Raw genomic sequence first — 25,444 nt, 5'->3', positions numbered from 1 at the left:
TACCACTTTATTTGTTTAATCCATTTTGAGTTGGTTTTTGTGCATAGTGAGAGACAGGTGTCTAGTTTGTTTTTTTTTTTTTTCTTTTTGACAGGCAGAGTTAGTGGGAGAGAGAGAGACAGAGAGAAAGGTCTTCCTTCCATTGGTTCGCCCCCCAAATGGCCACTACAACAGGCACGCTCCGCTGATCCGAAGCCAGGAGCCAGGTGCTTCCTCCTGGTCTCCCATGCCAGTGCAGGGCCCAAGCACTTGAGTCATCCTCCACTGCCTTCCCGGGCCACAGCAGAGAGCTGGACTGGAAGAGGAGCAACCAGGACAGAATCCAGCGCCCCAACCGGGACTAGAACCCGGGGTGCTGGCGCTGCAGGCGGAGGATTAGCCTAGTGAGCCATGGCGCCGGCTTTCCAGTGTATGTCTTAGCATTTTGGTCAAATATCAGTTGGTTGTAGCTGTGTGGGTTTACTTCTGTTGTCTCTATTGGGTTCCAATGCTCAATGGATCTGATTTTATGCCAATAGCATGCTGTTTTAGTTTTAATAAGTTTGAGTTTGGTATTGTGGCACAGCAAATTGAGCTTCCACCTGCTATGCTGGCACCCTGTATAATTGCAGGTTGCCTCTGCCACCCCTGTGGTAGACCTGGATGAAGTCCCAGGCTCCTGGCTTCAGCTTGGACCAGCCCTGGCCGTTGTGGTCATTTGCAGAATGAACCAGTGGGTGCAAGCTCACTTGCTTTCTCTTGCTCTCCCCTTCTCCCCTTCTCCTTCTCCCTCTGTCACTAACTCTACCTTTAAAAAAAAAATCTTTTATTTGCTTGAAAGCCAGAGTTACAGAAGGGGAGGGAGGGTAGGATGGAGGAAAGGAGAGAGGGAGAGATTGAGAGATTGAGATCTTTGATCCACTGATTCACTCCCCAAATGGCCACAAAGAAGCCGGTCTCCAACGTGGGTACAGGAACCCCAGCACTTGCGCCATCTGCTGCTGCTTTCCCAAGGTGCTTTTGCAAGGAGCTGGATCAGAAGTAGAGCAGTTGGGACCCATATGGGATGCTAGCATCTCAGGTGGCAGCCTAACCCTTCATGCCACAATTCTGGCCAGCCTCCTAACTTTGCCTTTCAAATGGATAAATCTTTTTTTAAAAAATTATGGTAGTGCCGGCACCGTGGCTCAATAGGCTAATCCTCCGCCTAGCGGCGCCGGCACACCAGGTTCTAGTCCCGGTCGGGGCGCCGGATTCTGTCCCGGTTGCCCCTCTTCCAGGCCAGCCCTCTGCTGTGGCCAGGGAGTGCAGTGGAGGATGGCCCAGGTGCTTGGGCCCTGCACCCCATGGGAGACCAGGAAAAGCACCTGGCTCCTGGCTCCTGCCATCGGATCAGCGCGGTGCGCCGGCCGCAGCGCGCCGGCCGCGGCGGCCACTGGAGGGTGAACCAACGGCAAAGGAAGACCTTTCTCTCTGTCTCTCTCTCTCACTGTCCACTCTGCCTGTCAAAAAATAAAAAAAAAAATAAATAAATAAAAAATTATGGTAGCTTTGTTGCTGTATTTTAAAGTCAGGTGTATAATGCTTCCTGTTTTGTTCTTTCTGCTCAAGATTCCTTTGGGTAATCACGGTCTTTGTGATTCTGTAAAAATTTTAGAAATTTTTTTATGACAAATGTCATTGGTATTTTGATGGGGTTGAATTGAATGTATATTGCTTTGGGTAGTAATAGACATTTTAATGATAATGATTCTTACAAACATGAAAATGGAATGTCTTTTTTTGCATCTTGTTCAGTTCTTTCATCAATGAATTAGTTTTCATTGTAGTGATCTTCACCTTTGTGGTTAAAAGATAAGAAACACTGGGCTGGCGCCGTGGTTCACTAGGCTAATCCTCCACCTGCGGCACCAGCACCCTGGGTTCTAGTCCCGGTTGGGGCACCGGATTCTGTCCCGATTGCCCCTCTTCCAGGCCAGCTCTCTGCTGTGGCCCGGGAGTGCAGTGGAGGATGGCCCAAGTGCTTGGGCCCTACACCCGCATGGGAGACCAGGAGAAGCACCTGGCTTCAGATCAGTGCGGTGAGCTGGCCGCAGCGGCCATTAGGGGGTGAACCAACGGAAGGAAGACCTTTCTCTCTGTCTCTCACACTGTCCACTCTGCCTGTCAAAAAATAAATAAATAAATAAGAAACACTAATAAGTAACTCTGTACTTGCACTCTATTCCTCCCTGTGGTTTGAATTTTTGATGTTCCATTATGCCTCTTCTTCTTTTGCCTATTTTTTTTTTTAACATTTTAAAGATTGATTGATTGATTGATCTGAAAGGCAGAGAGAGGTAGAGAGAGGTCTTCCTTTCATGGATTGATTCCTCAAATGGCCACAAAAATCAGGGACTGTCCAGGCCAGACCCAAAAGTTGGGACTCCATCCAGGTCTCTCACATGAGTAGCAAGGGCCCACATAATAGGGCATCTTCCTCTGCTTCCCAGGCACATTAGTGGGAAGCTGGTTTGGAAGCAGTAGTGAAACTCAAATCAGTGTTCCAAAATGGGATGCTGGATGCTGGCATTGTAGGTAGTGGCATAGCTACTGTGCCACATGCTACCTCTTGTCTCTTAACATTTTAATGTAGTTATTATTTTTTAATTATTTTGTTTCTTAGTCTTCACACTAAAGATTTGACTGATTTACACACCATATTTACAATATTAAAGCATTCAGAATTTGTCTGTATAGTTATTCTTACTCCTAAGTTTTCCACCTTCTGGTATTTCCTTCTTAAGATTAACATCTTGGCCAGTGCCGCGGCTCACTTGGCTAATCCTCCTCCTGTGGCACCGGCACCCCAGGTTCTAGTCCCAGTTGGGGCGCTGGATTCTGTCCCGGTTGCTCCTCTTCCAGTCCAGCTCTCTGCTGTGGCCCGGGAAGGCAGTGGAGGATGGCCCAGGTGCTTGGGCCCTGCACTGGCATGGGAGACCAGGAGGAAGCACCTGGCTCTTGGCTTCGGATTGACACTGCGTGCCGGCCCTGGTGGCCATTGGAGGGTGAACCAACGGCAAAAAGGAAGACCTTTCTCTCTGTCTCTCTCTCTCACTAACTCTGCCTGTAAAAAAAAAAAAAAAAAAAAAAAAAAAAAATATATATATATATATATATATATATATATAATGAACATCTCTTTCAACTTGAAGAGCCCTGCATATCATGTCTTGTAAATCAGGTCTAGTGATGGTAAATTCTCTGAATTTTTTTTAGTCTAGGAATGTTTTTATCTCTCCCTTGTATCTAAAGAACAGCTTTGCTGGGTACATTCTTGGCTGGCAGTTTTTTCCTTCAGTACTGCTAAAGTCTCATCCCGCTCTCTCCTGACCTATAAGGTTTCTGCTGAGAAGTCTGCAATCAGCAATATTGGGATTTGTTTGTAATTAGTTTCTTTTCCCTTGTATCTTGGAGAATCCTCTCTCTGTCAAGACTTGGTTATAATGTCATGGGGTAGATGTGGTTGGGTTGAATCTGACTGGTCTGACCTTTCTCAACGTGGGTGGTTGTATCTTTCTCCAGGTTTTGGAAATTTCCTGTTTTTATCTCTGAATATTTTTTCTACATTTTGGCATACTCAGGTTCCTCTTGAACACCATTAATTTGCATTTTTGTTCTTTTTGTGCTGTCCCAAGTTCCTGTAATCTTTCTTCTTTCCTCTTGATTTTTTTTCTTTCAACTTTGGATTTTTAAATAGCCTGTCTTCCAACTCACTGAATCTTCTGTTTGATCTATTCTGCTATTGATGCATTGTGTTGGGGCTGGCGCTGTGACATAGTGGACTAAGTCTCCGCCTGAGGCACTGGCATCCCATATGGATGTGGTTTCTAATCCTGGCTGCTCCTCTTCCGATCCAGTTTGCTGCTATGGCCTTGGAAAGCAATTGAAGATGGCCCAAGTGCATGGGCCCCTGCATTCATGTGGGAGACCTAGAAGAAATTCCTGGCTCCTGACTTCAGATCAGCCCATCTCCGACTGTTGTGGCCATTTGGGGAGTGCACCAGCGGATGGAAGACCTTTCTCTCTGCCTTTCCCTCTCTCTTTCTGTAACTTTGCCTTTCAAATAAATAAATAAATCTTTTTTTTTTAAAGATACATTGTGTTGCAATTTAACCTCAGTATACTTTTGATTTGAAACATTTCCATTTTATGTTTATTTGTTTAAAGTTTTAGTTATTTATTATTTGAAAGTAGAGTGAGTGAAAGAGACAGAGTGAGATACCTTACATTACCTTACATAACTCAACAAATGCCTACAACAACCAGGGCTAGGCCAGGTTGAAGCCAGGAACCAGAAACTGTATCCAAGACTCCCATATGGATGGCAGGGACCCAAGTACTTGAGACATCACCTTCTGCTTTCTAGGCTGTGCATTAGCAGGAAGCTGGATCCGAAGTAGAGGTAGGACTGGAACCCAGGCGCTCTGATGTAGAATGCAGGCGTCCCAAGTTGTGAGATACACAGCTGTACTATAATATCTTCCCCTTGTTTCATTTTTTTAAAATTACTCCATGTTTCTGTTAGTTCTGTCTGTTGGAATAGTAAATCATTCCTTTGTGTTCTCTTAGTTGATCTGCCTTTAAAAACAGCTTTTTTTTTTTTTTTAAGATTTATTTATTTGAAAGAGCTACAGAAGGAGAGAGACAGACAGACAGACAGACAGACCTTCCTTCCATCCTCTGGTTCACTTTCCAGATGGTCTCAATAGCTAGCACTGGGCCAGGCTGAAGCAAGGAACCAGGAGCTTCTTCCAGTTCTCCCACTGGTTAGCAGGAACCCAAGCACTTGGGCCATCCTCTGCTGCTTTTCCCAGGCCATTAGCAGGGAGCTGGATCTGAAGTAATGCACCCAGGACACAAACCATTTGCTGGTTCACTCTCCAAATGGCTTCAGCGGCTGAGGCAGGTCCAAGCTGAAGCCAGGTGCCCAGAACTCCTTCCAGGTTTCCCATATGGGTGGCAAGGGCCCAAGCACTTGGGCTATCTGCTGCTTTTCAGGTCTATTAGCAGGGAGCTGGGTTGGGCTGCCGGTGTTACAGTTGCCAGCTTAACCCTCTGTGCTACAATGCCAGCCCCTCTGTCTTTATCTTAAACTTACCCTTTCTCATTGCTCTGGCTTCTGGCTTCCACTATAGCTATTGGGAAATATGTTGCCAGTCTAATTTTGTTTTTGTATAAATAATCTTCCATATGGCTACTTTTAAGATTCTGATTGCTGGGGTTCTTCTTTTTACTTTATTTCTAAGTATGGAATTAAAAAATTCTGCTTGGCAATTTGTGCTTTCTAAATCTGAAGATACCTTTTTGTTGTGTGTCTCCTGACTTTGCAGATCCCTCCTTCTGGAACTTGATTAAATAAATATTGTTACACTTTCTCATTTTATCTACCATATGCTTTAACTTCTCTATCATCATTTTCATTTCTTTGTCTCTTTTTTCTATAATTTATTTGGAACTTTATTCCAGATCACAGATTCCCTTTTCATTTGCATTTATTCTGCTAGTTAACCTTTTAACTGACCTTCAAATTTAAAAGTCATCCTGTTTCTAGATGGCCTAGTCATATTTTTTATATTTACTTATTATTTATTCATTTTTATTTTCTTTAAATACATTTAGCTGTTTTATATTCAGAAGGCAGTATATGAATCTTTATGGTGAGGTCCCACTGTTGTGTTGTTTATTGATTCTGCTAACTCTTGTTTGTGATGGCTTGTTTCTTGAAAATTTTACTAAATTCTCTAGGGGACTTGCATAGAACATGGGTTGAGAGTGTATTTCTCCTCAGAGGATTGACTTCTGTGTTTACTATGTGTCTAGGGGTGTGTAAACCTTAGACTTGTGTCTACTTTATGGTAAGATAGTCCCCTTGGGGATTTTTGAGACATGCAAATAGTGTGTGATCAGGCCTGAAGACAGGTGTGGTCAGCCTGTAGCTTCATAATCTCAGAGTCTATTCATGTCTCCACTTAGGGCCATGGTTGACCTAGACACTTTGCCTTCCTTAATTTAACCTTTTTTCTGGTTCCTTGTTTTTTGGACCAGTAGCGTAAATATCACCTGGGAGCTTGTTACAAATACAGAACCTCAGACCCCACTAGAACTCAGAATTTGCATTATAAAAACATTTTTAATTATCTATTTGTATTTATCGGAAAGTCATAGAGGGATAGAAAGAGACAGGCCGTCCATCCACTGGTTCACTCCACAAATGCCCCAAGAGCAAGAGGTGGACCAATCCTAAGTTAGGACCTGAAAATCAATCCAGATCTCTCAAATAGTGGGCAGGGACCCAAGTACTTGAACCATCATGTGCTGCCTCCCAGGGAGTACATTAAAGAAACTGGATTGAAAGGAGAGCCGGGAGCCAGCATTGTGGCATAGCCAGTAAAGCCACTGCCTGTGACACTGCATCCCATATGGGGACCCATTTGTGTCCTGGCTGCTCCATTTCACATGCAACTCCATGCTAATGGTCTGGGAAAAGCAGAAGATGGCCTAAGTGCTTGGGCCCCTGCCACGCACGTGGGAGACCCAGATGAAGCTCCTAGCTCCGGGCTTCAGCCTGGCTCAGCCCTAGCAATTGTGGCCACTTGGGGAGTGAACCAACAGACAGAAGATCTTTGTCTCTGTCTCTCCCCTTCTCTCTCTGACTTTCAAATAAATAAATATAGAAAGAAAAAGTTGAGCTAGGACTCCATCCCAGGCACTCTGATATGGGGTGCTGGTATTCCAAGCAGTGTCTTAACCTCAGCATCAAAGCCTGGTCCCATTTTAACAAGATCCCCCAGGTGGTTTGTGTGCATTTCTTAAATCTTCCTGTTCGCCTTCTTTTCTCAGTGAGTGTGAGGCTCCTTGACTTCTGGCCTCTAATAGGCTTTCTGTTTTGCTCAGGCTTAACATACTGTCATATCCCTGCTATTCAAAAAGCTCCACCACCAAGGCATTAGGCAAGAAAAGGCACAGGATATGTAGCAAGTTCAGTTTGGATTTTTTTGTTTGTTTGTTTGTTTGTTTTAGAAAGCTTTTATTTAATAAATATACATTTCATAGGTACGACTTTTGGAATATAGCAGTTCTCCCCCACCATACCCGCCCTCCCACCCCCAAAATGTCCCACCTCATACCCCTTCTCCCATCTCATTCTTCATTAAGATTCATTTTTAATTATCTTTATGTGCAGAAGATTAACTCTACTAAGTAAAGATGTCAACAATTTGCACCCACACAGACACAAAAAGTATAGAGTACTGTTTGAAGACAAGTTTTACTGTTAATTGTCATAGAACAATTCATTAAGGACAGAGGTCCTACATGTGGAGCGAGTACACAATGACTCCTGTTGATAATTTAACAATTGACACTCTTATTTATGACGTCAGTAATCACCCAAGGCTCTTGTCATGAGCTGCCAAGGATATGGAAGCCTTTTGAGTCCACAAACTCTGACATTATTGAGGCAGGACCATAATCAAAGTGGAGGTTCTCTCCTCCTTTCAGAGAAAGGTACCTCCTTCTTTGAAGGTCCCTTCTTTCCACTGGGATTTCACTCACAGAGATCTTTCATGTAGGCCATTTTTTTGCCACAGTGTCTTGGCTTTCCATGCCTGAAATGCTGATTCTGAGGTCAGAGTGCTATTTAGGACATTTGTCATGTTGGATCATTCTCTCCTTTTTAAATCTATCTATTGTTATTCCTAGACACTTGGTCTTATTTATGTGATCCTTTTGACACTTAATCCTATCTATATGATCAGTTACACACTTAATATGATCACTTTAACATGTAAGATGGCATTAGTACCTGCCAACTTAATGGAATTTGAAGTCCTATAGCTAATTTTTAGCCTTACCCTTAGGTGTAAGTCTGTGGGAATGTATGCCGAACTGTACATCTCCTCCCTCTCTTATTCCCACTCTTATTTTTAATAGGGATCAATTTTCAATTGAATTTAAACACCTAAGAATAATTCTGTGTTAAGAGTTCAACCAATGGTATTAAGTAGAAAAAGAAAATACTAGAAAGAATAAAATAGTAAGCTATTCCTCAACAGTCAGTTGTAATTGCTTCTCATAGTGTCAGTTTCAGTTCTACAGGTTCAGTTTTAATGTTTGCTTTCTGTATAGAACTACCTTTTTAGATTTGGATCATTATTTACTTTCTTAAAGGCTCTTCCTCTTATTTAGAAACATTTTGTTTCTTTTTTGAGCTGTTTAGATGTTTTAGAGCTGTAGGGTTTTGATTTTGGTCTCTTTATCAAATCTCAGAAACAGAAGTTCTGAGTTGTTTGTTGTGTGTGAGGGTATTTTAATGGTGATTCACTCATTTTCCTTTGCTTTTATTGTTTCCTTGGAAGGGCACCTTCTTGCCTGCTATTTGTTTGTAAACACAATTCTACATACACTTGGAGTTTGGACAAACAGCACCTAGTAGAATACCTGGGCTTTCTTGTAGTTTGTTTTTGTTTTTGTTTTTGTTTTTGTTTTGTTTTTGAGAGGGTAGAGTTACAGAGAGAGGTCATCCATCTGCTAGTTCACTCCCCAAATGGCCATGATGGCCAGAGCTGGGCTGGTCTGAACCCAGGAGCTAGGAGCTTCTTCCAGGTCTCCCACATTGGTGCAGGGGCCCAAGAACTTGAGGCATCTTCTACTGCTTTCCCAGGCTGTTAGCAGAGATCTGGATCAGAAGAGGAGCAGCTGGGACATGAATAGGTGCCTGTATGAGATCGCTGTCGCCGTAGGCAGAAGCTTAGCCCACTAAGCCTCAGTGCTGTCCCCTCCTTGTAGTCTTTTTTTTTTTTTTTTTTTTTTTTTTTTTTTTTTTGACAGGCAGATTTGACAGAGAGAGACAGAGAGAAAGGTCTTCCTTTCTGTTGGTTTACCCCCCAAATAGCCGTTACAGCCGGCGCGCTTTGCCAATCCAAAGCCAGGAGCCAGGTGCTTCTCCTGGTCTCCCATGTGGGTGCAGGGCCCAAGCACTTGGGCCATCCTCCACTGCCTTCCCAGGCCACAGCAGAGAGCTGGACCGGAAGAGGAGCAACTGGGACAGAATCTGGCTCCCCAACCGGGACTAGAACCCTAGAACCCCGGGTGCCGGCGCCACAGGAGGAGGATTAGCCTAGTGAGCCGCGGCACCGGCCATCCTCCTTGTAGTCTTAAGATGAGTTTTACTCTACCAGCTACTTCCAATATAGTGGAGGTAGTCAAAACTCTGCTGCTAGCCAAAATGTAATACTAACATTAATTTAGCTACTATTGCTCAGCATTTCTTTTTTTCTTTTTCTTTTTCTTTTTTTTTTTTTTTTTTTTTTTTTTTTGAGAGGCAGAGACGTAACTCCCATCCTCTTGTTCACACCCCAAATGTCTGAAATGATCAGGCCTGGGACTGGGCCAGAGGATCTGGAAATGCAATCCAAGTCTCCTACATGGATGGCAGGAACCCAATTACTTGAGCCATCACTGCTGCCTCCCAGTCTGATCTGGGGGTGGCCGGAGTTAGGAGCTATAGCCAGGAACCATTCCCAGGCACTCCAATGTGGGACACATTATAATGCTAGGCTAAACACCTCCCAACATCTACTCTTTGATAGCTAGAATCAAGAGACATGGTTCTTGGGCTCACCTTTGCATCTTAATCATTCTCATCTACAGTCCCTCTTTCTTCTACCATGAAGCTACTTGTACATGTCTCACTACCAGCAACTCTGACGACTGATGTGCATGGACATGTCTCTAAAGCTGTACAGCTTCCGGGTGCCAAGGAGCACAGTGTCTAAGTCTATCCTTGTACTATACAGAAACAAGAGGAATTTTCTTTCCCCACATTCTGTCATACTATTAGCTAACTATTGTTTCTTTTTGGGGCTGGTGTTGTGACACAGCAAGTTAAGCCATCACTGGCAATGCTGGCATCCCATATTGGAGCTCCGGTTCAGGTCCCAGCTGTTCCACTTTCAGCTCCCTGCCTGGGAAAGCAGCAGGTGATGGGTCAAGTCCTTGGGCCCCTGCCACCTACATGAGAGACCTGGATGGAGTTCCTGGCTCCTGGCTTCAGCCTGGCCCACCCCAGCGGTTATATGTGTTTATATATATTTGTACAATTTTGCCAATGGTTAAACAACCTATTTCAGAGCTCTTCAGAATGGTGACATTGGTTGTCCTTAAGGAAGGAAAGTGGTTGTCTTAAAAATAGGCCTAGAGGGAAGAATTTTCACTGTCTTTTTTTGTACCTTTTGAACTTTGATGAATGTGAACATATAAATTAAAAGCAAATAAGTCAAATTTTTAAAATAGAGTGAATAAACAACTTTTATTTTTCTACTCTCTCCCCCCTGCTAGGATTACCCTTCCTGTGCCATTCTTTGAGAAAAACAAGTTCTTCTCAAGGAGGAAAGTCTAAACCTGTCACACAGGCCCTTAAGAAGCCAAGGTTACCACAAGGTCGTTTTGATGCACCAGAGGACTCCCATTTGGAGAAGGAACCACTGAAAAGTGAGTAAAGCTTCTCTTCTAATTTTTGAAGAAAGGGTTTTCCTTACTGTGAAAGTAAATGAAAGAAAAGAAATATTTTATTGCTTAGAGGTCTTTATTGATAATAATAAGACATTTTTAAACAGAGTAAAGTCATCATATTGATAAATGTGAGCTTCAGAAAAAAGTGGGTGGTGGTATTGTGGCATAGCAGATAGGGTTGCTGCCTGCAATGCCGACATCCCATCTGGCACCTGTTTGAATCCAGGCTGCTCCATTTCCAATCCAGCTCCCAGCTGTGGCCTGTGAAAAGCAATGGAGGATGGCCCAAGTGCTTGGGCCCCTGTACCCACATAGGACACCCAGAAGGGGCTCCTGGCTCCTGGCTTCTGCCTGGCCATCTGGGGAGTAAGCTAGTATATGAAAGATCTCTCTGTGTGTGTCTCTGTAACTCTGGCTTTCAAGTAAATAAATAATTCTTCAAAAAAAATAAAAAGTTTTCCAAGACCTTAACAGTTATATGCTTGTGTTTAATTGTTTGATTTGTTAGATTTCATTATTCACAACTCTATAGGTTGAGAGTTCCTTTGATACAGATAGCAGAAACCTACTTCAGCAAATGGAAGCAGAAGATGTGATAGATTGCCATTAGGGTACAGGGTAAAGGTGACACTCCCAAGGGCAGAGATGCTGGTGCATCCTGGCAGAAGCAGATTATTCTCCCTCTTCCTCTTGAGACTGGTCACTTCTTTCCATTGTTTTCTGTCTCCAAGCTAGCTTCATAGTGCCCTGGGCAGAAAGTAATGGCCCCCGTTAGTTCTTAAGTTCAAGAGAGCAGTCAGACTGAGCCCAGAATTTCTTACTCCTGAATGTAAAATCCCTAGAAAGAAAATTCACAGGCCAAGTTCGGATCAGGTATCCACAGCTGAATCAACAGAGTGGCCGGTGGGACTCGTCACAGGTGAAGGTGGTTATTCTCACTGTAGCAACATGGCTAGAGAGAGAGAACAGGTAATTTTGAGAACAAAGATTGGTAGGATGAGTGTGATAATAGATGTAACATTATTTTATGTTCAGTATGTATAAGATTTGGCTCATGCCTTAAAACTTTGTTTTTAAAGTACTACTTTGTTTTCATTCCATGTCCTTTATACATTTGAATTGTAAAACATATGCAAGTGTTAGGTATTCAAAAAGTAGAATTTTAAATGGCCTAAGTATAAACATATCACTTTACGACCCTGGCAAGACTGTCTTGCTTGTCTTAACTTTTCCAGTGAAATGAGAGTTAATCCATCTATACAGTGATGCATCCTAGGCAAGAAGACATCATTAAAGGATTTGGAGACCTGTGTCTGGAACTTTCCTGGAATATAAAAACTTTTTTTGTTTACTCATTAAGTTAAATATTTTGATTTATAGCAGTCTACCATGCCAGTCTAATAATAAGCAGAAAAATCAGCCAAGAGAATGGAGACTTTTAAAAAGCTATAATAATCTAAAGGTAAAATGTTTCCTCAGGGGGAAGTTACCTCCTTAAAGCTGTTCCTGGAATCTGTTGTCTTGGTTTCTGTTACGCTTTTTCCAGTTTGGAATTGTTTCTTCAACTCTTTTTTCCTGTATGTATAAAAAAATTTTTAATTTTATACTTTTTTTAATTTTATGCTTTTTTTAAATTATTTTATTTATTTGAGAGGCACAGACAGGGAGATCTTCCATCCCCTGGTTCACTTCACAAATGCCTATAATAACCAGTGCTAGGGCCAGCCAAAGCCAAGTGCCTAGAACTCAGTTCAGCTTTCCCACGTGGGTTACAAAAACTGAAGCCTTTGTGGCAATCACCTGCTGCCTCCCAGGGTACTCATTAGAAGAAGGCTGGAATTGAGGATGGAACTGAGACTGAAACCCAAGCTCTTTGATACAAGATGCAGAGCATCTTAGCCAGTATCTTAACCCCTAGGCCAAACAACCCCAACATGATCTTGAATATCATCGTTGGTGATTCACACATTGATACCTCTAGACTGACCTCTCTCCCAAATTTCACTCTCTTATCTTCAGTTGCCTCCTGAACGTCTTACTTTGCATATTCTAAACATCTCAAAATTAATATTTCTAAAACTAAACTCATCCTGTACTCATTCCTTCCTCCCTACCACAAGCCCAACTCCATATTTCTTCCACTCCCCAAATTCATATGCTGAAGCCCTAACTCACAATCTGATGGTGTTCAAAGCTGGAGCCTTTGGGAGGTAATCAGGCTCAGATGAGATCATGAGAGCAGGGCCCTGATGATGGGGCTAGTACCTTATGGGAAGAAACACAGAGAGCAAACTCTGTGTCTCTGCCATATGAGAACACAGGAGGCAGAGACACCTGGAAGCTAGAAAGAGTCCTCGCCAGAACCTGACTATGCTGGCACCCTGATTTTGAGTTTCTTGCCTCCCAAGGTGTGAGAAATAAATTTCTGTTGTTTATGCTACTCAGTTTATGGTATTATGGTAGCCTGAGCTGACTCATATGCCCCGTGAGTCCTGGAGATGTGGGAGGAAGAAGGACATCTCTTAGAGAGGCTTCCAGGGGAGGTCATAGTCTAGGGATGTGCCAACTTGAAGATGGAGCAGGAAATTACTTAGAAAATGGAATGATGAGGAGATTCAGGGAAAGTTTATTCATTGTAGAGCAAGAATTAACATATGAAGAAATATTTGAAATTTTTCAAGCTTCTACATCATCTTTGTTTTGTCTAGGGAGAGGCTGCATGATTTGAAGGATGATCTCCTAGTTTTTATTTATTTATTTATTTGAAAGAGTTACACAGAGAGAGGAGAGGAAGAGAGAGAGAGAGAGGTCTTCCATCCACTGGTTCACTCCCCAGATGGCCACAGAGGCCTAAGCTTTGCCAATATGGCACAGCGCCAGCCGTAGTGGCCATTTGGGGAGTGAACCAGCGAAAGGAAAACCTTTCTCTCTGTCTCTCTCTCTCTCACTGTCTATAACTACCTGTCAAATAAATTTTTTTTAAAAAAAAGATACATTGTTTAAGAATCAGAGTTCTTCCTGTTAGCTGGTTCTTCCACTGTCTACAGAGCAGTGTGGATTGAGCATGGCTGTAGTCAGAATGTCTAAAGTTGAGCTCAGCCACACCGCTTAGTAATTGTATGACACAATTGTACTACTTAGCAGTTGTGTGACACTCAGCAGCTTTCTTATTTTTCATTTATTTATTTTATTTGAAAGGCAGAGACAGAGAGACACAGAGAGAAAGAGAATCTTCCTTCTGATAATATACTTGCCAAATGGCCACATCAGCCAGGGCTAGGTCATACCAAAGACAGGAGCCCAGAACTCAATCCAGGTCTCCCACATGGTGGTGGGGACCCAAGTAACTGAGCCATCATCTGATACCTCCCACCTGATACCTTGCATTACAGCAAGCTGGACTCCAAAACTCAAACCTAGGCACTTGGATGTGGGCTATGAGACCAGGGGACATCCCAACCAGCACCACCTGCCCACCCCGAGCAACTTTCTTAATCTTTTGTCTCAGTTTCCTTTTCTATAAATTGGAGACAAGGATTTTTCCCGTCCCATATGATTATTATGAAAATCAAATGAATTAGTATGTATAAAGTACTCAGAAATGGACTTGACTCATAGTGAAGATAAACACATAGTATTAAGTTCAGATTGCTGTTATGTCCATAAATGGCGCTACCAGCTAACCAGTTGCTGCAGCTAAAACTCTGTGATGAGCAACAGTAATATTCATAACTAATACTAATCAGCACTCTTTCATGTACATAGCACTAATGCTGGCCCCTTTATGTGAATTTATTTGTTTAATTCTCAAGACAGTAAGGTATTATTGTTCTTGCTATTTTTCTAAAAGTAAGGCATTAAATAAAAGTAGGTTCTTCAAAGTAATCTTGTTTCAAAACCTTCCATATCCTATGAATTTGCATTCTGTAGTCTTGGCCCCCTTTCCTTCTGTTTGGATTCAACAGCACGTATGAAGCTGCTTCTCAGACTAGGGGCTGAAAGTGCTCCAAGAATTTTAAGTCATTAATGTTGGTAGTAAAATTGGTTGCATACTGGGGCCACCACTGTAGCATAGCGGGTTAGGTAGCCACCTGCAGTGCTAGCATCCCATATGGGTGCCAGTTCAAGACCCAGCTGCTTCACTTCTGATCCAGCTCTCTGCTATGGATTGGGAAAGCAGTAAAAGACAGCCCAAGTCCATGGGCCCTTGCACCCACATGGGAGACCCAAAAGCAGCTCCTGTCTCCTGGCTTCAGTTCAGCACAGCTCCCACTGTTGCAGTCAACTGGGGAGTGAACCAGAGGATAGAAGACATCTCTCGCTCTCTCTGCCTCTCCTCTCTCTGTGTAACTCTGACTTTCAAATAAATAAATCTTTTAAAAAAATTAATTGCATCCTAAAGTGATTTCTCAAGCCTGGGGAAAAGAATGCATTTACAGCTCATTTGAAGACTGCGTAGTAACTTGGCCTGTAATATCTAGTCTGTTATGCAGCCCTGTCTTCACAATTGGCCATAATGCCTTTCCTGTCTCTTTTGACTGGTTTGTTTATATCTTCTTTCTTTCCTTAGAATTTCCAGATGATGTAAATCCAGTTACCAAGGAAAAAGGTGGACCGAGAGGCCCTGAACCTACTCGATATGGAGATTGGGAGCGAAAAGGACGCTGTATTGATTTTTAAGTCACATATTCTTTAACCTCATATAATTTTATGAATATGTATATCTGAACTATTTCTGAGTTTTCCTTTCCATCCTTTAATTCATAATTTTAATAATATGTTTAAAAATATGTTTGATGGCTTTAGAAGGAAATTTGCTGCAATAAGTTAGAAAAGGGAAAATAGTTTTACATTATCACATACTAACTTTAATGTAAATGTATTGGGGTTTACAAATGATGAGAGCTGTAAACTTTCATTGTATCATTTTCAGTTTAAATTAATCGGTTGCTCATAAAATGATCATGTAAATAAAATAATTTTTCAGTTATTTTTGCTGCCATGGACTAAGTAATAATGCCTTTAAAAATGTGAGTGGAATATGCATAAGGCATGATAGTATGATGATGCATGATAATGTGAGAAGGCCACAGTAGTCACAGAAACTGTTTAACTTTGAGCCGGATTACTTCAGTTCAAATTCTGAGTCTGTTGCTTATAATCTACAGGACCTTGGATTAGTTATTAAATTTCTCTGTGCTTCAGTGTCTTTATTTATAAATTATAGATAATAATTGTTCTACTGCATAGGATACTTAGGAAAACTAAATGGATAAATACATGTGTATTAGGGTTCTTCAGAGAAATCACACACACACAGATTAAAAATCATGCAATTCTTGAGGCTGAGAAGTCCCATGATCTTTCTACAAGCTGCAAACCCAGAAAGTCAGTGATGTGAGTTAGGCCAAGTCCAAAGTCCTGAGAACCAGGGGAGCCAGTGATGTAAATTTCAGTTAAAGGGCAAGTAAAGATGAGGTGAGATATCCTAGCTCACACAATGAGGTAGGGAAATAAGGGTGAATTCCTCCTTCCTCTGCCTTTTTCCTGTTCTGATCTTCAGAGGACTGAATGCTGCCCAGCTACATTGGGAAGGGCAGTCTACTCTGTGGAGTCCACTAATTCAGAAGTTAATCTTGGGGCCAGCGTTGTAGTGCAGTAGATTAGCCCACTACCTTCAATGCTGGCATCCCATATGGGTTCGGTTCACATCCTGGCTACTCCACTTTGAATCCAGTTCCCTGCTACTGCACATGGGAAAGCAGTGAAAGATGGCCAAGTCTTTGAATCCCTGCATCCATGTGGGGGACCTGGATAGGGTTCCAGGCTCCTGGCTTCGGCCCTGGCCATTGCAGTCGTTTGGGAATAAACCAATGGATAGAGGATATCTCTCTCTCTTTCTAATTCTGCCTGTCAAACAAATAAATACTTTTTTTAAGATTTTGTTTATTTAAGAGGCAGAGTTACAGACAGAAAGGGAGAGACAGAAATGTCTTCCATCTGCTGATTCACTCCCCAAATGGCCACAAGAGTTGGAGCTAGGCTTATCCAAAGTCAGGAGCCAGGAGCTTCTTCTAGTCTCCCACCTGGGTTCAGGGGCCCAAGCACTTGGGCCATCTTCTGCTTTCCCAGGACACAGCACAGAGCTGGATTGGAAGAGGAGCAGCCGGGACTAGAACTGGCACCCATAGGGGATGCTGACAGTGCAGGCAGAGTCTCAGCCTACTACGCCACAGTGCCCGCCCCAATAACTCTTTTTTTTTTTTTTTAAGTTAATCTCATCCAGAAACACCATCAGATAGACATCCACAAATAATCTTTGATCTGAGTACCCAATGGCCCCCTCAGATTGAGGCCTGAAATTAATCAGTACAACCTGTTAGCCACATGGAGCAGTGCATAGTACATACCTCTCAGTGTTAGCTATCCTTAAGTTATCAATGTATTTTTCTAGATTTGCAGACGTCTGGGGGAAAGTTTTAAAAAACAAAATCTGAAGTAATTGAAAAGAAATTATTTTATGAGAGTACAACAGTAAAAAAAATTTTTTTTACTATTGAAAAATAGGAATTATTTGCATGGGTGAACTGAACTAAAATATATATTAGTTTGTGAAACATAAAGTTCAGATATAGAGGGCAAATATGAGAAAAGCAGTGGGTGGAATAGGCTAGTTCAGTTTTGATGGCTCAAAAACATCTACCCTAAAGGCTTCTGATAACTGGGTCAGGAACAGTCAAGTCCAGTTAAAGATTTGGAATAAAGGAAGGACACGAATTACAGGGCCCTGGAGGCATCCTTTGCTGTATGTCCTCTGGCCTGTAGCCCTCCAGGCTATACCTGAATTACTTAGTACAATAGGGTTTGCAGAGCCTCTGGAAGACAGAATGCAGAGGGCTGGCAATTTTGTGATATGAATTATAAGTACAATATTTTTAGAAGAGTATAGGGAGACAATATTTAAGGTAATAAACTTCCTAAGAATTCTTCCTAAATTCCCCCAAGAAACAAACTAGTATGCTAGTTAGGACTGGTCATTTGGTCTTCATATCACTTTTCTGTCAACATTTCTTTGCCTTTTTTTTTAAAGATTTATTTATTTATTTATTTATTTGAGAGGCAGAGGCAGAAGCAGAGAGATCTTCCATCCTCTGGTTCACTCCCCAAATGTCCGCAATGGCCGAGCTGGGCTGATCGGAAGCCAGGAGCCAGGAGCTTCTTCAGGATCTCCCACATGGGTGCAGGGGCCCAAGCACTTGGGCCATCTTCTACTGATTTTCCAGGCCATAGCAAAGAGCTGGATCAGAAGTGGAGCAGCTGGGCCTCGAACTGGTGCTCATATGGGATGCTAGCACTGCAGATTATGGCATTACCCACTGTCCCAAAGTGCTAGCCCCAACATTGATTTATCATTTAGTTACTGTTTATACTGCTAAATAATAACTCTGCTTTTTTAAAAATATTCTATTGGAGTGGACATTTGGCACAGTAGCCATGATGCTGCTTGAGACACTCATATCCCACTCCTTCAACCTGTAAGAATACCTGGGTTCAAGTTGCAGCTTCCAGTTCTAACTTCCTGCTTATACATACCCTGCAAGACAGCAGGTGATGGTTCAAGTACTTTGGTCTTTTCCAACCATGTGGGAAACCCAGATTGAGTTCTGGAAATAGGATAACAGTGGCAATGGACTATTAATTAACCAACACTGGTTGATTAATTAGAAGGAAAGTAAAATGAAAAGTGCCTGATGAGTTCATTCATTCATGTAATTGATCCTTTCTTTTAATCAAAGCCAGTTGTCTTCTGTTTGCTAGATTTTCTGGTAGGCTGTTTATATTTGTTGATGAATGAAAACGGAGTCCCTGCAAACCAGGCATGAAGTCGCGTGTGTTTGATTTGTATATGACAACAGTTCTAGAACAAAAGTGACTGAGCTGAATGCATTGCCGATGACTGAACTTCACTCCTACCAAGCCAGAGAACTTAGGAAAGTTTGATGAGACTATCACTTTCTGAGCTTTTGGTACCACATGCCTCTTCATAATGCTGCATTTCCACCTTTTTAAATTTAAACTGACTCTGTGATATATTTATTAAACTATTCATTCTATGATCAAGCATGTTCTAAGCTTACCATGTATAGGCCTCCATGGACATTAACCATAACTGAGCAGAATAATACAATTGAGACTCTGGGATATCTAAAGATTCCTTTTGCCACTCCTTTCCCAAAAAGAACATAGATATGAGATTATATGTAAAATTAAGAAATAATAATTAATAAGCCTTCACTGGCAGTATTACATTCTGTGGGTACTTTATTCTTTGTCTTCCTCCTTTCATTTGTAGAAACACACACTGCTTTATGGCATTCCTGTTGACACTTTTGATTTTATGTATTTGAGAGGCAGAGTTACAGAGAGAGAGAGGGAGAGACAGAAAGTTCTTCTATCCACTGGTTCACTCCCCAAATGGCCACAACAGCCAGAGCCAGGAGCCAGGAGCTCTTCCAGGTCTCCCATGTGGGTGCAGGGGCCCAAGCACTTGGGCCATCTTCTGCTACTCTCCTAGGCCATTAGCAGGGAGCTGGATGGGAAGAGGAGTAGCCAAGACAGAAACTGGCACCCATATGATCCCGGTACCACAGGCAGAGGCTTAGCCTGCTATGCTTCAGTGCCAGCCCCTCCTATCAACTCTTGATCTTGGTTCAAGTATGTGCTGCTTTTTGCACCCACATCTTCTCCTTACTGGGAGAAAATGCCATATATTCTTTCTAAACCAACTTCTCTCTTATAGCCACCTAAATCTGTATGGCAAATTAAAGAAAAATGCAGCCTTCTTCATTGTTAAGATTTTTAAATAAAGATGACAGAATCGAATATAGCGGTGATTTAACTTGTTTGGTCATAGGAAATCTTTTGAGGTTCCTAAATTGTTGAAGACACCAAAGGACTTTTGGTTTTATGTGTTAAGTCTATGCATACTTGCAGGAATTAAACTGAGCAGCCTTTAAAAAATTTAATTCACTTAAAGTTACCCACACATCCTTACATCCAGAGGTAGTGTAATAATCTGTTTAAATCATTCATAGCAGCCAATGCTAGCTTAGGGAAGACCAGGGAAGCGTTCTTCCAGTGGTTGTGCAGAGGACTGCTCAATAAAAGTGTTCTTCTTTGGCCAGGAATGGCTTAGAGAATCTCTAATAAACCCAATGCACATTAGCATAAAATAACACTTAAAAAGCTAAAATAATGTTTCCAAAATAAAAAATGAGAAGAGTATGTTGTTTTACATTTTTGCAGTTCTCTTTAATGTTTAACTCAATAGAAGGCAGTTGTATTTTTACATCATCCTCTATATTCAAACTGTTGTGTTGTGATATTGATTGAAGTGTGGTGAAGGAAATCTGGCTTCACACACCTGCGTAGCTGGGAAAGGGGCCACTCACACATACCCTGTGAAGGAGTTTCTGGGAGCCAAGGTCCTCAGACCACATTTCCAAAAACCGTTGAGCTGATTTAGGGTGAAAGGAAGGTATGAAATACCAGACCTTTGGAAGGGCTATCAGAACCACACCACAGCACATAATGGCTGGAGAGGAATCCATTGCAACTGTGCAGGCAGGAAGCTGCAACTTCCACTGCCACCACCATGGACTCCAGGAGCTCTGTGCCCCAGTGCCTTCCTTTTCCCCACGTTAACCCAGTATGCCTCACTGTCTCGTGCAGTTGTATCAGATTGATGGTTCCATCAATCTAAACTCAGGTGCCTGTACCCTCCTGGAGGCTGGAAAGTGTCCTCTTACCAAATGCTTTGTGGGTAAGGCAGACTTCACCCTGGGGAACTAGGAGATGTACAAATGGTATTCAAAATATTGTTACTTGTCTACTACAATTAGCTACAAGCTCAGAAAGTGGTAGTCTTGTCAAACTTAGGAAGTTCCCTTTGGTTTGGGGGGAAGCACAATCATCTGCAATGTATTTAGCTGAAAATCAGTTTTATTGGGACACACAACATGAAAGTGTAAAAATAAAATCTGCATGTCCTTTGATTCCTGCTTGTTTGGAGAGTATTTCCATAGAAATTGGGCATTTGAACCTGTATTTTTGTGTCTTTTATATGGCATTGATTAATCATGAAAAATTAATGATTTATTTAATTACAAAAGTTACTTAAAATTCTGCAACATTCTATATTTTAGGTAAGGTTTAGATAGTAAATATATTTAGACTTTGTTTCTAACTTAGTTTTAGCAAGTAGAATCTTAGAAATGTGAATACTTCTCATGAGCTCTTGCTAGTAAAAAGGAATCATGGACAGATTGAAAATGGAGTTCGTGGTTGATGCAGGTATGAGAATGAGATGAAAATCAAACAAAAGAGCTTCTAGAAACAACTTACAAGGTAATGTTAGAAGTTAAAACGTGCACAAAGGAAAAACGAGGAATGTGTTTTTTGCAGAGCTTGTCTTTAGCCTCCTTGGAAAAAATCTGAATTTATAAACTGAGTTGTTCTAGACTGGGACTGTAACCTGTAGCTTAAAATATTATGTATTCCTTAGTACAGGAGGTCATTGTATTCAAATTGGCACCTACAACTTTAAAGGCATATAAAATTTAGATTCTTTGTTTGCCATAGAATATAGTATTTTGTCTTGTTTCTAAGTGACTCAGCTAGATTCCTTATTTTTAATAGTGCTTACACAAGATTGTGTTTTGATAGTCATCTCATTTTTATTCTGCTGCTCAGAGATGTCAGGACTTTGCGTGGGTTGTCTCATATCAAATCTGAACCCTTGATTATATGAGTCACAACCTTCCATCATCATCCATACCTGTGAACCAAATGTCTCAGCTTGGCAATCTGAATCTTTTTATTTCCCAGTTTTATGTAGGTTAATGCTGACTAGCATGCCCCCTGCCTCTCGCTGCCAACATGTAACTCTTCTCACTTACTGCAGTCCTGGGTGGAATACAGCTAGGTTTAAACTAAATAGGGGAAATGGTTCTCTACTTCAAAAAAGGGGGGAAAATTACATGATTCATGTCATACCTTTAATCCTTTTTCAGCTAATTAATCCTGATTGTGATGGCTAATTTTAGGTTGTCAACTTGACTGGATTAAGTTATGCCCAGGTAACTGGTAAAACATGATTTCTAGGTGAGTCTGTGAGGGTGTTGCTGGGAGAGACTAGCACTTGAATTGCTACATGTTGGCAGGCCTCCATAGAGAGGCCAGCTAAAACAAAATGGCAGAGGAAGAATGAACTTGCTGTCTTTTCTGGAGCTGAAACATCCGTCTTTTCCTGCCCTCAAACACCAGAGCTCCAGATTCTCCAGCCTTCAGAACCTAAACCAGCAGTCCCCTAGGTTCTCAGACCTTCAAACACAGAAACCGTTACACTGCCAGCTTCTCCAGTCCAGCTTGCGGTCAGCATATCATGGGACTCAGAGCCTCTAGAATCATGTAAACTAATCCCCATAATAAATCACTTCTAATATATAAGCTACATATAATAATATATATAATATATAATTTTTAAAGATTTATTTATTTGAAATGCCGAGCAAGAGAGAAGACAGTGGGATCTTCCACCTACTGGTTCACTACCCAAATGCCTGCAAAGCTTGAGCTGATTCAGGTTAAAGTGGGAAGCCAGAAATTCCACCCAGGTCTCCTATGTTCACAGCAAGGTCCCAACTACTTGAGCCAATACCTGCTGCCTCCCAAAGTACACATTAGCAGGAAACTGGATTGGAAGTGACTTGAATTCAGGCACTCTGACATGGGATGTGGGTATCCCAAGAAGCAACTGAAATATTGCTCCACAATGCCTGTTCTCCCTCTAATATAGTTCTGTCCACCTTATTGGTTCTGTTTCTATGGAGAAACCTCAGTAATACATTGGCCATTCCTGATTATGCCCGTCCCTATAGCAACTCCTTGTCCCTCCTGTAGATGCCATGGCTGGCCTTTCTGTGTATCTGCACCCTGGTGGTGGGATGACTTGATTCTTGTCTTTCATTTCAACTTTCTGGTGAGCTTTTCCATTCTATAGAGGCTAGGATGCCAGAAACTATATTTCTAGTGAGGATTCTGTGTGCAAATTAAATTTTGCCAGTTAGATGCACTTGTGATTTGAAAGGGAATATGAGAGGACCAACATTGTAGTATAATGGGTAAGGTGGCCACTTATGACACTGGCATCCCATATGGGGTGCTGGTTCATGTCCTGGTTCATGTCCTGGCTGCTCTACTTCCTATCCAGCTCCCTGCTAATGGCTTGGGAAAAGCAACAAAAGAAGGCCCAAGTGTTTGGGCTCCTGTACCCACATGGAAGACCTGGATGAAGCTCCTGGCTCCTGAGTTCAGCTTGGCCCAATCCTGGCCATTGAGGCCTTCGGGGGGGGTGAACCAGCAGATGGAAGGTCTCTCTCTCTGTTTCACCCTCCCTCCCTATCTCTCACTTTCAAATAAATAAATAAAACTTTAAACAGAAGAAAGGGGGAGTGAGGGGATTTGAGAGAGAGCCATTCTCTTGCTAGTAGGAAGATGTACAGTGTGGAAACTGGATTTGCCTGTAGTAGCACTCTAATGTGAAGTCACTATACTTATATAGTCAATAGGCAGTTGTAGTAACAGTCATGGTTCCTCATCTCTGGATTGCAACTGCTATAATATTTTCTTTTTAAAGATTTGTTTATTTATTTGAAAGCCAGAGTGAGAGAGAGAGGGAGAGATCTTCCATCCACTTGTTCACTTGCAAGATGCCCACAACAGTAAGGACTGAGCCAGGCTGAAGTTGGTAGCCAGGAACTTCCATGTGGCTCTCCCAAGTGGGTAGCAAGAACTAAGCACATGGTCCATTATATTCTGCCTCCCAGGCACATTAGTAGGAAACTGGACTGGAAGTGAATAGTAGCAGAGATTCAAACCTGCACTCAAATATGAGAATAGAGGGTTTTTTTCCCCCTCCCAAAAAGTTTCCAAAGAGGGAAAAAAATGTCATAGAAAAAAACAAATAGTACCAGGTTTCCTAACAGAACACTGGATGCTATAGAATAGCAAAGCAATCTAAAATTTTAAGGAGAATTTTTTTATTTATAATTCAAACCAGCTAATATACCCTGTCAATCAAGTGTGAGCATAGAATTCTATCCCCAATTATATATGAGAATAGAATAAAAATGCTTTTAGACGGCAAGGACCAGGAGCAAAGAAAATCAAAAAAACCATGGGGCCGGCACTGTGGCTCACTTGGTTAATCTTCCGCCTGCGGTGCCAGCATCCCAAATGGGCGCCAGGTTCTAGTCCTGGTTGCTCCTCTTCCAGTCCAGCTCTCTGCTGTGGCCCGGGAGGGCAGTGGAGGATAGCCCAAGTACTTGGGCCCTGCACCCGCATGGGAGACCAGGATGGGGCACCTGGCTCCTGGCTTTGGATCCATGTAGTGCCAACCATAGCGGCCATTTGGGGAGTGAACCAACGGAGGGAAGATCTTTCTCTCTGTCTCTCTCTCTCTCTCACTGTCTAAAACTCTACCTGTCAAATAAAAAAAAAAAAATACTCCCATGCATCTCAGGAAACTACTGATGGCTGTACTTTACCAGAAAGAGTAAACTAATAAAGCAAAATGCATTGGATCCAGGAACTAGGATCCAGGATTCGGCTAAGTCACAGCCTTGAGAACAACCAAGTAGATGTAGAAGTCAGTGGTAGAGAAATATCCCACGAGGAGCAAAGCATGAAAAATGACCTATTATTTGGTATGCTTGAGCACTAGGAAAATTATTTGTAAACATTCAGCGAATGTTAGAGATTTTAGAAGTAACTATCAAACAGGTACATAGAAAACTATGCAAATAAGGTGGTGGGAGGAGGTTTGGTCTAGCAGTTAAGGCACCACATTAAGACAGTTAAGATACCTATATTCCAAAACAGTGCCCAGGGTTCAGTCCTGTCTCTGCTACCAGTTCCAGCTTCCTGCTAATGCATACCCTGGGAGGCAGCAGGAAATGAAAGGCTCAAAAGCGTGGGTCTTTATCATTCATTTTTAAGACCTGGAATGCGTTCCCAGCTCCTGTCTTTGGTCTAATCTAACCTTAGCTTTGTGGTTATTTGGGAAGTAAACTAGTAAGTAGGAGCTTTCTCCATCTCCCTCAAATAAATGAAAGATTAAATATATTAAGATGTTTTAAAATAGGAAATTATTAAATTGTTAACTCTAGCAAAAGCAAAACTTTGTACAAGAAAGAATATATGTGTACAATACACTACCTAGCTCAGAAGTTAACAATAAATATTACATAATCATAGCAAGTTTTAAAAGATTGTTGAATTTTTTTTTTAAATTGTGACTTACTTCTGTGGAGAGGGGATAGGAAGTGCACATAGGATGGTAGTGTTAGCTAAATCTAGTTACTTGTATTTAAATTAATTTTCAAGTCTGTTTTCTTGATTGGGCTATGGGATTCATTACCTGTCTTTGATTTCTAATTTATTTTCTTCAGCTTGTACTCCAAATTGTAGAATAGTGCTGGTATTTACTGAAACTCAGTAGATGTTTACTCAGTGCTGAGTAATTGAGTATTTGTGGCAGGGAGAATTTTATGACGGATTCCAAGATTGCCTCCTTCTGATGTAGAAACACTGTATGACACCCTGCCCCTCCAGTGCATATGGGACCCCGTGAATATGATAGGATAGTTAGTCCTTTGATTGGTCTGCATTATACTGCAAGGCAAGATGATAATCCAGTGACCACATTACCTTTCATAAGACTTCACTGTAGCCAACTGCAGGAAGCTTCTTCTACTGGCTTTGAACAAGTAAGCTGCCATGTTGTGAGTGTGCTATTGAACAGGGCTTGCAGGGGAGCTGGAGGAGCTGAGAGTGATTCCCATCTCATAGC

At 41.9% G+C, this 25,444-nt stretch overlaps 1 protein-coding gene and 2 long non-coding RNA genes across 4 annotated transcripts in view; 2 read left to right on the top strand and 1 right to left on the bottom strand.

Annotated features, from left to right (window-relative positions):
* Window positions 1-4,116, top strand: part of LOC149126600 (uncharacterized) — a 7,030-nt gene extending 2,914 nt beyond the window's left edge. Inside the window, exon 2 of the long non-coding RNA XR_016233936.1 lies at window positions 3,879-4,116. This is a non-coding gene — a long non-coding RNA (uncharacterized LOC149126600). The remainder of the gene's footprint in view (window positions 1-3,878) is intronic.
* SDHAF4 (succinate dehydrogenase complex assembly factor 4) overlaps window positions 1-15,523 on the top strand; it is a 20,198-nt gene extending 4,675 nt beyond the window's left edge. For both annotated transcript variants that reach the window (XM_089333047.1, XM_089333048.1), the window contains 2 exons: window positions 10,360-10,512; window positions 15,104-15,523. In XM_089333047.1, the coding sequence (XP_089189173.1) occupies window positions 10,360-10,512; window positions 15,104-15,213 (263 nt within the window). In that variant the 3' untranslated portion in view covers window positions 15,214-15,523. The remainder of the gene's footprint in view (window positions 1-10,359; window positions 10,513-15,103) is intronic.
* LOC138849648 (uncharacterized) lies at window positions 9,287-25,444 on the bottom strand. The gene is made up of 3 exons (XR_016233934.1): window positions 25,303-25,444; window positions 12,024-12,108; window positions 9,287-11,485 (listed from the first exon to the last, which is right to left on the bottom strand). It is a non-coding gene; the product is annotated as an uncharacterized LOC138849648 (long non-coding RNA).

This window comes from Oryctolagus cuniculus, chromosome 5 (genome assembly GCF_051225735.1).
Source record: "Oryctolagus cuniculus isolate XC-2025 breed Fujian yellow rabbit chromosome 5, ASM5122573v1, whole genome shotgun sequence".
In the NCBI taxonomy this organism is placed as follows: domain Eukaryota; kingdom Metazoa; phylum Chordata; class Mammalia; order Lagomorpha; family Leporidae; genus Oryctolagus; species Oryctolagus cuniculus.
This window is presented reverse-complemented; position numbering and strand designations above follow the sequence as displayed.